The sequence below is a fragment of the Equus caballus genome, chromosome 3 (genome assembly GCF_041296265.1).
Source record: "Equus caballus isolate H_3958 breed thoroughbred chromosome 3, TB-T2T, whole genome shotgun sequence".
NCBI classification, from domain to species: Eukaryota; Metazoa; Chordata; class Mammalia; order Perissodactyla; family Equidae; genus Equus; species Equus caballus.
This window is the reverse complement of record NC_091686.1, coordinates 29578404-29591188: the sequence shown is the minus strand read 5'-3', so window position 1 is coordinate 29591188 and position 12785 is coordinate 29578404. Positions and strand designations below refer to the sequence as shown.

Below are 12785 nucleotides of genomic sequence, written 5' to 3'. Positions count from 1 at the left end.
ATCCTATCATGGGGATTCACTGTATGGCCCTCGTTCGACTTGAAAATTTTTTATTTGCGTTGTATCTACTGATTCTCCAGGACAGACCATGCCCAAATTAGGGCACCCCCCTCTCTTTCCTCTGTGCCCTTCATCATTCAGTTTTTGGCTTGTTCAATGATGATGATTATTTCTCTTAGAGAACCTTTTCACTCTCAGGAGATTTATCACCTTTAAATAACATCTACTGAATCTCTCACTTCCCACTGCTTATGATGAGGAAACTGGCATGCTTGCCCAACCCTATACTGCTCTCCCTTTTCTTCCTCTAATTTGGGTAAACTGTATTATTATTTCTACACCGACACGGTGTGTAATATTTGCGTTCCATTTTGTAACCATAATTCTCCCACAAAGGGAGACTTATATTTTTCTGACATTTATACAGCAAAGCTAAAAGAAGGAACATTTGTACACCCACTGCCTAGATCTCACCATTAACCTTTGACTTGTTTTATCACATTTACCCAGCCACCAATCTATCATGTGTGTGCACGTGTATATATTTCAAAGTAGGATGGAGACATCTGTACACTTCCCTCTGAATGTGTCAGCATGCATCTCATTAAGTAGAGCTCAATATTTGCTTACAGTATTCTTTTTCTGATATAAAATTTACACACACAATGAAATGCACAAATTTTTAAATGTCCAACACTCAGCACCTTTTTACTGAAGTTTTCCATCGATATTTTGCCTGGCTAAGTTTGTCTTCTTTTGTTTTCTTCAATACAAGCTCACGAGACATATAATCCCTGAATTGTGCATGTTCGAACATTTCTGTCCTTGATTTGATACTTGAGTGACAGTGTAAATGGGTATAAAACTCCCAGGTCACATTCTTTTCCCTGGAGGATTTTGGGGACATTGTTCTCATTGAATCCTGCTGTTGAGACATTTTCTGATCTATTCCGCCCTCCAGGGGATGGAATATTTTTGTTGGTTTGTTTGCTGGTTTGTTTTTGGTCTGGACGCCCACAGAATCCTAGCAGTCTAAGCCCAGGGCTTCTTCAACTTTAATGCGAGGTGAATCACCTGTGGGTCTTAATAAAATGCAGATTCTGACGTGGGAGGGTTGGGGTGGGGACCGAGAGTCTGCATCTCTAAGGAGCTGGTCTGTGGGGAAGAAGTCAGTCTACGTGTTGATCAACTATTAGAATGTACTGCAACGCTGAACACTCCTCGATGTTCAGGGAGGCTGCCAAGTGGCCCGTGCCTCCAAATTGGAGAAGTGAGCTCTGTCCGCTTGGCTGGATGTCTCCAGCAACATGTACAGCTGTCCCTTGGTATCCACAGGGGATTGGTTCCAGGACCCTCCATGGCTACCAAAATCCACAGATGCTCAAGTCCCTAAGCCGGCCCTCCACATCCACGAGTTGCACATCCGCAGCCTCCACCAACCACGAATCGTAAACGTGGTACACGCTCTGTGGTTGGTTGAAGCGGAGGATGCAGATGCCGCAGATACAGAGGACCAACGTACCTCCTCTCACTGCCCAAGTCTCACTTTTGCGAACAGCCCTTCATGTATATTGGGTTTAGGGCTGAAAGGTGTTTGCCCATTTCACCAAAAATAGAGTTTGATTCTGTTCTTATCCGTGTTGGTTTTGGTCGTGTCAGAGAGGAAAGGGAGACAGAGATAGGTATCTTTGGAAGTGAGATAGGTATCTTTGGAAGTAGGATAGCATCTTGGCTTATTAGGAGTAGTGGAGGCCTCAAGGGTAGCCCGCAGAGTAGGAAGAACATGGGGTGTGAAGTAAGACATTCCTGGGTTTGAATCCCAGCTCTGGTCCTACAGGTGTGTGACCTTGAGCAAGTTAATTAACATCTCTAGGCCACAAAATTCTCATATTTAAAAAGCAGAGATGATAAAACCTCTTTCACAGGATTGCTGTGAGGATTAAAAGAGAAAGAGTTTAAGGCACTAACACAATAAATGCTGTTTTCCTCCCTTCCCAAGCTCCAGCTGGCTTAAAAGCTTAAGTGCATCCCTGGTGACAATGGGCAAAGTTTATTTTCGAGTTCCGAAGGCCCCCAATGCCTTGTGCACAACGGGATTGTTCATTTTGTTTCGTTCCTCCATGAATATGGATGTACCAGGCCTTGCTGGAAGCTGGAAGGGAGAGAGAGAGAAGGTCCTATTGAAAGCATCCCGCAGTCGGGGGCCACATATTTCATCATCCTTGAGGTTTTGTTCTCTCTCTTTTTTTTAATCTCCAAGCTAATTCATAGCATTTTCTAGATGAATCGACATAATTTGGTGACCAGGGAGGAGAGTCCATCAACTGTGACCTCTCTCCAAGGCCCTGGGAGGGGCTCCAATGCTCACATCCCTCACGCTTCCAGAGGACATCGGCTAGGAGCGGGTAACAGCAGAGCTGCTGTCTGCAGGATGAATCCAGCGGAGGTGGGTTAGCGCGGCCAGGCACAGTGACCATAAAAAGACATCTGTCCTAAGCCTTATTCACTTGGCTAATCTACAAGAGGCAAATTGCAAAGGCAAACTCGGCAGCGAAATTGCTAGGTTTAACGTAGTTTACAGTGTGGGAAAAATGAACCAAGGCGGGTTGCCAACCATCAGGCCTCAGGAACTTACAAATGTATCCTCATTCCTATTAAATTATGAAGATGGGGATTTCTAAACTGCTAAAAAAAAAATCAGAAAGTTTAAACATTTCTCAAGTTCTTGTTTAATCTACCCATTTGCTTAGGAATTTGTTTCCTCGATGATAAGATGGGCAGCCTCGGCCTAGCTAGTTTTCTCAAGGTGCCATCCAAAGGCCATGTGAGGAGCTGGCTAAGCATGCAGATTCCTAGGTTCCACCTCAGACTGGTTGAATCAAATCACCCCAGACGGGCCTAGGAACCTGCACTCTCTAACCAGAGTCCCCAGCATACCTAATGGGGCAAGTGCCCAGTGGTGGAAAGGATCAGATTTATGACACTAGGAAAGGTAGAAATTTAGGGAATATCTCAAGTTTAGGGGGAAAAACACAGGACCCAAGGTTTCTAAACAACATCAAGAGAAAAGACTATATTTGCATATAAATCATTAAAACGATCCTTAGAAAACAGGGCAACAGTGACCTCATGAAAAATCCAGAAGGACCTATGATTTTATGTCTCATGCCTCAGAAATACTAAGGGGAAAAAGGGAATTCAACACGAGTGAGGGCCTGTTCATCAAGTATGATACATAAAATCCAGCAGGAAAGTAAATGAGAGAAACTGCATACAAGATAACGACAGCCACACTGACAAAGTAGCCACGTGGATAAATGGACCTGGAGGCAGCGCCAAGCTCATGGGTCCCAAATCCCCTCCCCTAGGGGAGGCTGTCTGGCTGCGTTGGAGGGGTGGGACGCAGTCTCTTGATTCTTAAGAGCCGATCACATGACCCAGCATGGCTTGGTCCCAGGCACACACAGAATGACCCTTCTCAAAGCACGAAGGGGTTCTGCGTTTTGTTCAGCAGAGAAGAATTAAATCAAGCACCCCAATTTTATAGAAGAAGAAAGTGAAGCTCAGAAAGCTTAAGTAACTTGCCCAGGATGACTCGGGGGAGGTGGACCTAAGATGGTAACTCACGCCAGTTGTTAAGGGCTTTGTCCTTCCCACCAGAGCACGCTGCCAGCCAGGAAGAGGGTGGGAGATCCAACTAGACTTAAGCCCTGGCCGAGAGAGGCAAATAGCTTCTAACTTTTCAGAATGAAATCAAACTACAGTGCCAGGTGGACAATCAATCAATAATCCAAATTTGCATGCAGACGCCTGACTTTGAAGAGCCCAGCATCCTATCTCACCACCTTCCCCATCCCCATGTAAATGACGCTGGATACGGGGCTAGACACGTGGCCAGCTCACGGGAACTACCTCGAGATCAGCTGTCCAAGCCACCCAGTCGGTTTTGCAATGATTTAATAAAAACGAGGAGAAATGCGTCTTACCTGATTTGATCCCTTTAATGGGGTAAGTGGCATGAGCAAGAAAGTTGGGATCACTGAACATATCTTCCTCATAAACCACAAAGCGCAGAAACGCGAGGTTTGGGTCATAAATTTCAAACGTCACCTTCTCCTGTGTTGGAGCCCAAACAGGGCTTAGGCCATTGTCATCTGGAAGGAAATCAGAGCTCATTAGAGGCCTCGTTCATCCTGCCCCCACCTGGTAAAACCATCTCTAACTCCGTTGGCTTTGAATTTCTTTAGCAACCATGTAAATGTGCATCTATATCAAGATCTAAGAAATAATCTTTTTCTTCCCAGTAGCAATCCTGGTAAAGCTGTTGTCCCAGGCCTGGCCCTCAGCAAGCAGGGGCCACCTTCCCTTTATACATCTCCCATCTCAACTCTCTGGGATGTGGATGGCAGAGCAGGAAGAGGTGGTTTGGAAGAGGTGAGCACTGAATCCCTTGTCTGATGAGGGACGCGGGTTAGGCTCTCTGAAGAGGAAGAACAGGCATGGGTTCTGGAGTTGTCAGGGCAGAACGAGCCTCACAGAGCAAGGCAAGCAGTGAACCTGCTGGCCTCTAACAACACCAGTTTCACTGGTCAGCACATGAGCTGCTCATCGCGCTACATTTTACCAGGGGGCAGGCCTGAAAGGGCCCACAGACAACGTCTTCCTGGCTTCATATGGAAGAACAAACATTTCTCTAGGCCTCCCTGCCCTCTGTGGGATAAGATCATGCAGGTTAGGCTGCAGCCCTTGGGTCAGGTCAGCCACATCCTCTCTGTGTCTCTGCTTCTTAGCCTTGAACTCAGTAGATAAAGCAGGTGGAGCCTAATGCAGAGAGAAGACCACCCTACTGTCATGGCACGGGGAGCAAGAGCCTTGCCCAGGTCTCTCGACATGACTGACAGGCAGAGAAACATAGCACTGGGTACCAGTCCAACTATTTAACCACACAGGCCTTTGGTTCCCCTCCGAGTTGAACTGTAGTGTGCAAGAAGAATGAAGTAAAAGACCTGGACAACAAAAGTGCATTACCAAATTCCCAGTGCATCCCTAACATGTGAGTCAGCTCGACTGAAGTTTGAAAGGAGAAAGGACCCAGGCAACTTACTCACAACTGTCGTCTTAAACTTGTTGTTGTCATATTCGGCTCCACATATTTCCACCTCCACAAAGGGACATGCAATACTCCGTCCAAGTTTGGGGAGATGGCGAGCCCCAAGAACCTAGGACATCAAAGGTAAGTACTGGAATTCTCCTGGAGCCATCCTGGGAAGAGCTAACAAGTTCTGCGTGGGTGGTCTAGCACGGAGGTCACTTCGGGTTGTAGAGCCAGACTGTACGAGTTCAAAGCCAGCCTCAATTTCTTCACTGAAGAAGTCCTAACCCCTTCTGCAGTGGACACCACCACTGTTCCCTTCTTGGGGGTGAGGAAATGGGGGCGGAGAGTTGGGGTGGATTCCCATAGCTGTTGAGGATGAGCCAGGATGGGCGTCCCCATGCCATCGGACTCTAACAGGTGGACCTCCCCTGAGCACAGAAACGCACACACCCATGCCCAGGTGGGCACCCAGAGAGGGAGTTTAGCCACTCGATTTCCCAGCTCCCAGGAAATGATGGGGGAGAATACGGTATTCTTTTCGTAACTGGTCTTTCTTTAAACATTCGATTACATATGCTTCATTTTTTTCTTCCTTAATCTTATGAAAACCGCAATTCATTTCTCCACCTTGCATAATTTCCCAAAAAAGGAGAAAACAGAAACTCTTACAAAGAGACAACACATCCTCTGAAAGTTGGATGAATCTGAAAAAAGCTTTTAGCCCAGAACTGGCCGCTGGGGGGATAAACTCTCTCCTCCATAAAGACCATATGGCCACTTCCCAGATATTTTATTTCTCTCCTTATTTGGCCAGAGGATGACCTCACCGGGACCTCAGAGAGACCCTGCTGAACCCAGCAAGAGATGGACACATGGGGAGGTGACCAGGGTGGACTTGGGAAGACCCTCCTTCCTGTTCTTTTCCCCTGAAATGACCTGGCGTGCGCTGTAATTAAGATTCTGAAAATTGTCTGAGTGTTGACAGTTTACACAAGGAGACAGGCCATCACAAGGCAGAGGGCTGGACCCTCTCAGTGATGCGCGGCCCTGGCCCCTGGGCAAGGAAGGAGAGCTGGGCCTTACCTTGACCGTCAAAGTCATCAGGATCTTCCTCTGGGACTCGGGCGGCATGGGGTCGTACTTCTCCGTCCTCATGCTCTCAGGCTGTAGGACGTAGCCCGTCCGCCCATTGAGTGAAAACAAGGCGTGGTTCATCTGCATGTACTTATCTGGGGAGGAAAGAGCACTGTGACAGTGAGTGAGGCAGGAGAATGCTGGCCCCTGGGGCCAGGCCACGCCAGGTGGGCAATGATTTATACCTTCTTCCAAAAATAATTTCAGGCAGTTTTAAAAATAGGTATCTGAGGGGCCAGCCCAGTGGCATAATGGTTAAGTTCATGCGCTCTGCTTCTGCAGCCCGGGGTTCGTGGGTTCGGATCCCAGGCACAGCCCTAGCACTGCTTATCAAGCCACACCGTGGCAGCACCTCACACAAAATAGTGGAAGATTGGCACAGATATTAGCTAAGCGACAGTCTTCCTCAAACAGAAAGAGGAAGATTGGCAACAGAAGTTAGCTCAGGGCCAATCTTCCTCATAAAAATATATATATATATATATAGGTATCTGATTCAAAAATATGGGTTTAAAAAAACCCATTGAAAACCCATGTTACTGGAAGAAAATATGGAATTTTTTAAAAACCTCAGACCAAGAGCCCCTTTCCAAGTATGACACAAAATCCAGAATCATAAAAAAAAGATTAAAACCTACTCAAAACTAAAAATTTCTACATAGAAAACATTTCCATAAAAGTTAAGACATACTATAGAAAGAAAAATCATTTTAACTCAAATGACAGGTAAACGTATAAATTTAACCTACTAAGAGAGCTGATAAATGTGTGCTATAAATACCTACCCCCCATTAGAGACACTGGGTAAGAAGCGGGAACAGAGGGTCTGCAGAAAAGAAAATGCAAATACTCCCTAAATACGTGGAAAACTGGTTAATGCTACAATAAGGAGGGAAGCTGTAACCACAATGTGACATCAATTTTCACCTATCAGATGGGCAAAGACTGAAAAGTTTGAAAAAAACCAAGTTGGTGAAGTTACGCCAAAAAAGGGTGTATTCAAATGTTTCACCAATTTGCATTCCCACCCACAATCTCTACGGAGGGTGGTTTGGCTGTGTCTTCACTCAGGCACAGCTGGATACAGGTGTTCACTGGTTTTCGTCGGGGCAAAGTTGATCAAAATGCCAGTGCTGTTTGACCCACCCTACACTTCTGCGGACTTTGTCCCACAGATGGACTCTCACATCTGTGCAATGATGCTCAAAGAAGGCTACAGAAGGCAGTGCCGTCTGTATTAGAGAATGACGGGAAGTAAGCTGAACGTGCCTCAGCAGGGGGCCAGTTGGCGAAGTATGGTTCCACTCAGTGGAATCCTATGCAGGCATAAAAATAAGATAAAGGAGACTACTGATGACTAGATCCCCAAAAGAGACTTAAAGTGTAAAACACTGGTTTATGCGACCATTCACGTAAAAAAGTTTTGCATGTTGGCTTTTCCCAGCACGTGACTATCTCCGGAAAAAAGGGTCTGAGCACGAAGCCCTCAAAAAAGGATGGGCCCAGAGAAGAGGAGAGAGCGCTGAAGACAGCCACTGAACGCCTGTATCCAGCTGTGCCTGAAGCTGAGTCAGCTCCTGGACTTTAAATGACGTGAGCTAATGCATTTCCTTTCTCTCTTAAGCCAGACTGAGTCAGCATCTGTCACTTGGCGTCACAGAGCCTGCCAAATACAAGTGGCCGCTGTCAGGCGTGCCCATTGGTCCCCTTCATCACGCCAGGCAACTGATGGGCCTCACTCGGGCATGCTGGTTGACCCTGGAGAGTTCCCACGACAAATCATGCGTTCTGGGACAGCGTGTCACATGGGTGGCCCCAGCAGACTGTGCCTGGAATAACGCCACCGTTATCTTAGATTTATAGGACCCAGTCAGTGCCCCTTTACCTGCAGTCTGGAAATTGAGTGCCGCCATCTGGGAGCCACACAGCCAGAAGCGGAAGGGGTCGTAGTTGGAGGAGTCCACCCTCTGTCCCTTGGGGTAAATGCGGGTCAGGCCCTTTTGATTGTACTTCAGGAGATCGATGGGTTTCTGTCTGACCACACTGTCCGCCTTCGTCTCCACAAACGAGCGGATTTCTCGGAAGTCGGGGTTTTCTGCACACAGAGAGGGAGTCGCCGTTTATTCTGTGTCTCATGCATTTTCTCAACGCTTGGTGCGAGGGCTGGATGCAGGGGTTTAAAATGAAACCAGGAATCTCCCTCTTGGACAAGACATTCGAGTGGTTATGATGATATTGCCGTAACTGGTCCTGCTGTGGGCTCCTGCCCTCTGGGGATCCCACATATTAAAAGGGAGCCCAGGGTTCCCACAGCCTTTTAGTCTAGGAATATTGTAATTGACTTTTTGTTTAAAACTACTAACATCCTTGTATAAGAAAACACAAAAGTGGCACAAGCACAGAAAGGGGATGGGGAATGGCCTCAGGGGTCAGCAGGCAGGAGGAGATCTTAGGAGTGGGAAATACAGACGACAGATATGGCTTCCTCATCAAAGACGTTGTAGACAAGACTAGTGAACCAAGCATGCTGGTGGGGGGAGAATCAGCTGCCCACAGGAAGGGATGTGACAGGTGCCCGTGTGGCGAAGGGGAGAATGAATGGGATTTGCTCCTTCCCATCAAACGTGGTGGGACAGCCCACACACACGTTGAGCCCGGCCCAGTCCCATTCTGAGCTTCAGCATCTTCCCCGGTATGCGGAGGTGCCCGGGGTGCAGCCTCCCAGGGACCGCTAACTCTGGAGTTTAGTACTGTTTCCCTGGTCCTCCCGGAATCACAGATTCTTGAGATCAAAGATAGGAGTTGCTCAAAAGGCTCAAAGAAAGGGGGAAGAAAATATGAACAGGATCATTATTAGATCCAACTTGCTACTTTGGAGAATTGGGCAGAAGATCCATTTTTGAATCCTTCTGTGGCAAGCTGAATAACGGCCCCCAAAGTTAACTAGGTCCTGATCCCCGAAACCTGTGACCATGTGACCTTATATGGCAAAAGGGACTTTGCAGATGTGATTAAATTAAGGGGCTTGAAATAGGGAGATTATCTGGGCCCTAAATGTAACCACAGGGTCCTTATAATAGAGAGATTTGACTACATAGAAGGCAATGTGACCACAGAGGTGGAGACTGGAGTGACGTGGCCACAAGCCAAGGAATGCCGGCAGCCTCTAGAAGATGGAAGAGCAAGGAACAGATTCTCTCCTGGAACCTCTGGAGGGAGCAGGGCCCTGCCAACACCTTAATTTCAGCCCAGTGACGCCGATTTCGGACTTCTGGCCCCTAGGACTATAAGATAATAAACATATGATGTTTTCAGCCACCAAGGTTGTAGTAACTTGTTACAGCAGTTGTGGGAAAGGAATCTGCCTTCTAAGAGGGTTTTCCTCTTGAAGGTACCAGAAGGGCCTGTTTCACTGGCACCCCCATCCTGAGGACAAACTCAAGGGGAGGCTCCCACTCAGGGTAGCGAAGAATGAGCCGGAACCACGCTCACTGTGCCCTCTGACGATGCCGGACTCAAAAGGAAACAAGCGTTTTCACCAAAGTCAGGAGGCAGAGTCCCGGGAGATAGTACCTAAATTGTCCTTGGTCTTGCTGGTTGGCTTGCAGTAGACGACCAGGTCCGAGAGCTCGATGGCGATCGACTGGTTCTTCTCCCAGTACTTCATGTTGTTCTCCTGCAGGGAGCCAGTGTCTTTAGTTCCAGCGCTCAAGCCGGCACCGGAGAAGTCCCAGCCTCCCAGCTTACCTGGCGTGCGTCCTCCTCCCCTTGGCGTCCCCTCTCAGCCAACCTGCATGCTCAGATCTCTAACCGAGTGGAATCTTTTCCCTTCCCCCGCGCCCCCCCCTCTCCTTCCTTCCCCTTACTGCTCAAACTCTTGACCAAGTTGTTTCCACCCTGGATGGGCGTCTAGCTCAGTCCCTGGTCACAGCTCTGAAGAACAGATGGGGGTGAGGGCTCTGTGTCACCAACCCTCTCTCCCTAACCCTCTGCTCTTGGGATCCTGCCCTAAAACCACACTGCCACAGTCTGTCAAGCCCCAGTTCTCCAAGCCCGTGCCCTCACGTCCTCGTGGGCTCTGCAGACCAACCATGGCACCCTCACCAGAGCCTGCTGGCCCCTGCAGCGTGCATAGCCTCCTGCCCCTTGGACTTCACCCACCATGGACCTGCACAGAGGGCTCTCCAGGTCCCAGGCCACATGCCATGGACTTGGGAGTCACTGGCCTGTCAGATCTCCAGCCGAGTAAAGATGAGCATCTCACTTCACCCCAAACCAGGCATCCCTCTCAGGCCTTGCCAAATTCTGACTCGCATCCTCCCATTGGCCAAGGGGGGAGCCTTGAGGGAACATTATATGCAGATGATAACATGCACCATTTGGGGGGCTGCTTTGCTTCAGGCATCGCACATGAGTGCTTGATGGATTCATCTAAGGTGCATTTATCTAAGCCCACACATCCCCCAAGAGGGAGAATATAGCTCCACTGACAAAGAACTTGCAGCACAGAGAGGTGGAGCAGCTTATCCCAGGCTACACAGCGAGTCAGTGACAAGACCAGATGCTTAAGCAATGGGCCTCACATGTTACCACTCTGCTTTGTCCCTTATGCACCATCAGCCACCAGGTCTTGAAGATTTTTCTAAAATGCCCGAGTTCTCATCCTGGGTCCCTCTGAACCACAGCAATGACCTCCTGGCTCCTCGCCCTACACGCCCCATCCTCTCTGCTCTGCCGGTCCATCAGATCCCTCCTCATCCTGGACCCTGCCCAAATAATCCCTCTTCCAGGAAGCCTTCCAGGATAACTCTAGCCAGGCCTGAAAAGGGAAGTTGCTTTCCTCAAACTTTCCAGAGGGCTGTCTCACCCTGTCTCTGCCTTGCACGGTCCCTCACGCAACTGTCTCACATTGGTGCCATTCAACACGAGTGCCCAGACCTGTGTCCCCACTGAGACACGTCCCCCTGGGAGCAGGGCCCTGTGGGTAGCAAGTGTTCAGGTAACAGGTGGTGACTTGCTGAGAGGAGCTACATGACACACTGGTTACGATAACGGGAACTGAAATCAGAGACACGGGTTCGAAACCTGGCCATGCTATTTATTGGCTGTGTCAACTGGGCAAGTTATACCATCTCTCTGTGCTTCAGTTTCCTCAGCTGTAAAATGCGGCTAACGTGAGTACTCATCTCCCAGGGAGGGCTATTGGGAGAACTGAACAAGGAGGCCTTCGCGCTCCACCAGGCATGTGGCCAGCAAGTGGGGGCCACTCTGATTTCCCCGGAAACGCCCCCTCTAGGGCAAGAAAGAGAACGTCCCCTCTTTAAATAAGCAGGTGTGGGCACCCGATTTCTTCTGTAAGAACGCCTTCCCCCGTGAGCGCTGACGTGAGTTCTGGGGCCAACGGGGACCTTTGCAAAGACCGGCAAACGAGCCTATTCTGTGGCCTCCTGCCGTGGCCACATCACCAGGACAGGCCTGAAGGTAACTGTAAACCTCCAAAATTTGCCGGAGCTCATCTATGCGCAGCCAACTTCCACCAGCCCCTTCCACACTTTCTAAATGTCCTTGGGTACAAAGCAGGCCACAGAGGTCAGGCTAGAAGGGGTTGTTGTGGTTGGGAGGGGCACAGAGCGAGAGGCAGAGATGTCGGCCAGACAGTCGGCAGCATAATGCCGCCAGACAGACTGAAGCTTACTTACTTTGAAACCTCAGGCATTTTCTCCTAGTCCGTGTATCAACTTGGCTTTGCACTCTTGGGGCACAGTTTCCACCTTGGGGCTGTCTGGGGACAGGAAGCCCCAGCAACAACACAGCTCACCTCTAATGACAACAGAATTGCTTCAAACAAGGATGGGGTGGGACATGCCACACCTGTGTCAAATTATGGAACTTTGGCCTCACAAAGCACAGACCAATGACAAGTTATGGGGCGTCACTTTTTTTTCCAACCTCAGCAGAAAACAGTATTAGCTCAAGATGAAATACCAGTTGCTTCTTCAAAACTGTAGAACAGTCAGTCTCCAGACCTACAGACTCTGCCCATCGGGCCATCTCAGAATTTGAAGTCACAGCACACTTCACTGGTCAGGCTCTAGAAACTCACTAATTAGACGGATCTTATGACTGGTCTTTTGCCCTTGACTGAAGGAAGATATGGCGTAAAATTACAGAGCCCAGAGCAGATGCTTAGGGACGGGCACAAGGGTAAGGCCTTGGTGAGGAGCCCCCGGCAGTGAGCTGAGAGCTCATCTCACGCTGGTTTCCCAGAGGCAGGACAGGACTTCCTTCTTTGTTCCCACGCCAGTTCCTCCTAGAGCTGGCAGTGCCCAGAGCGGCAACTTGGTCGACATTGCTGACTCTTGTTTTTTAACCTCCACATGTAATAACAAGACTTAAAAAAAATCTTTTTCTCATGAAATCTTAGCAGATGTAAAAACCAATTACGGAGGAATGCAGATCAAAGGGAGAGAATTGCAGCCTTGAAGAACTAGGCTTAATTTCAGAAAGCTTCATGCGAGGAGGGCGGGACGACTTCTAGCGAAGTTACATTTTTCTC

At 48.7% G+C, this 12785-nt stretch overlaps 1 protein-coding gene across 1 annotated transcript in view; it reads right to left on the bottom strand.

Annotated features, from left to right (window-relative positions):
- The window catches only part of PLCG2 (phospholipase C gamma 2), a 146812-nt gene that overhangs the window by 16343 nt on the left and 117684 nt on the right, over positions 1-12785 (bottom strand). The window contains exons 26-30 of the mRNA XM_001501998.7: positions 9803-9905; positions 8115-8324; positions 6179-6324; positions 5105-5219; positions 3987-4154 (exon numbers count right to left, since the gene is read on the bottom strand). Of these exons, the coding sequence (XP_001502048.2) occupies positions 3987-4154; positions 5105-5219; positions 6179-6324; positions 8115-8324; positions 9803-9905 (742 nt within the window). The remainder of the gene's footprint in view (positions 1-3986; positions 4155-5104; positions 5220-6178; positions 6325-8114; positions 8325-9802; positions 9906-12785) is intronic.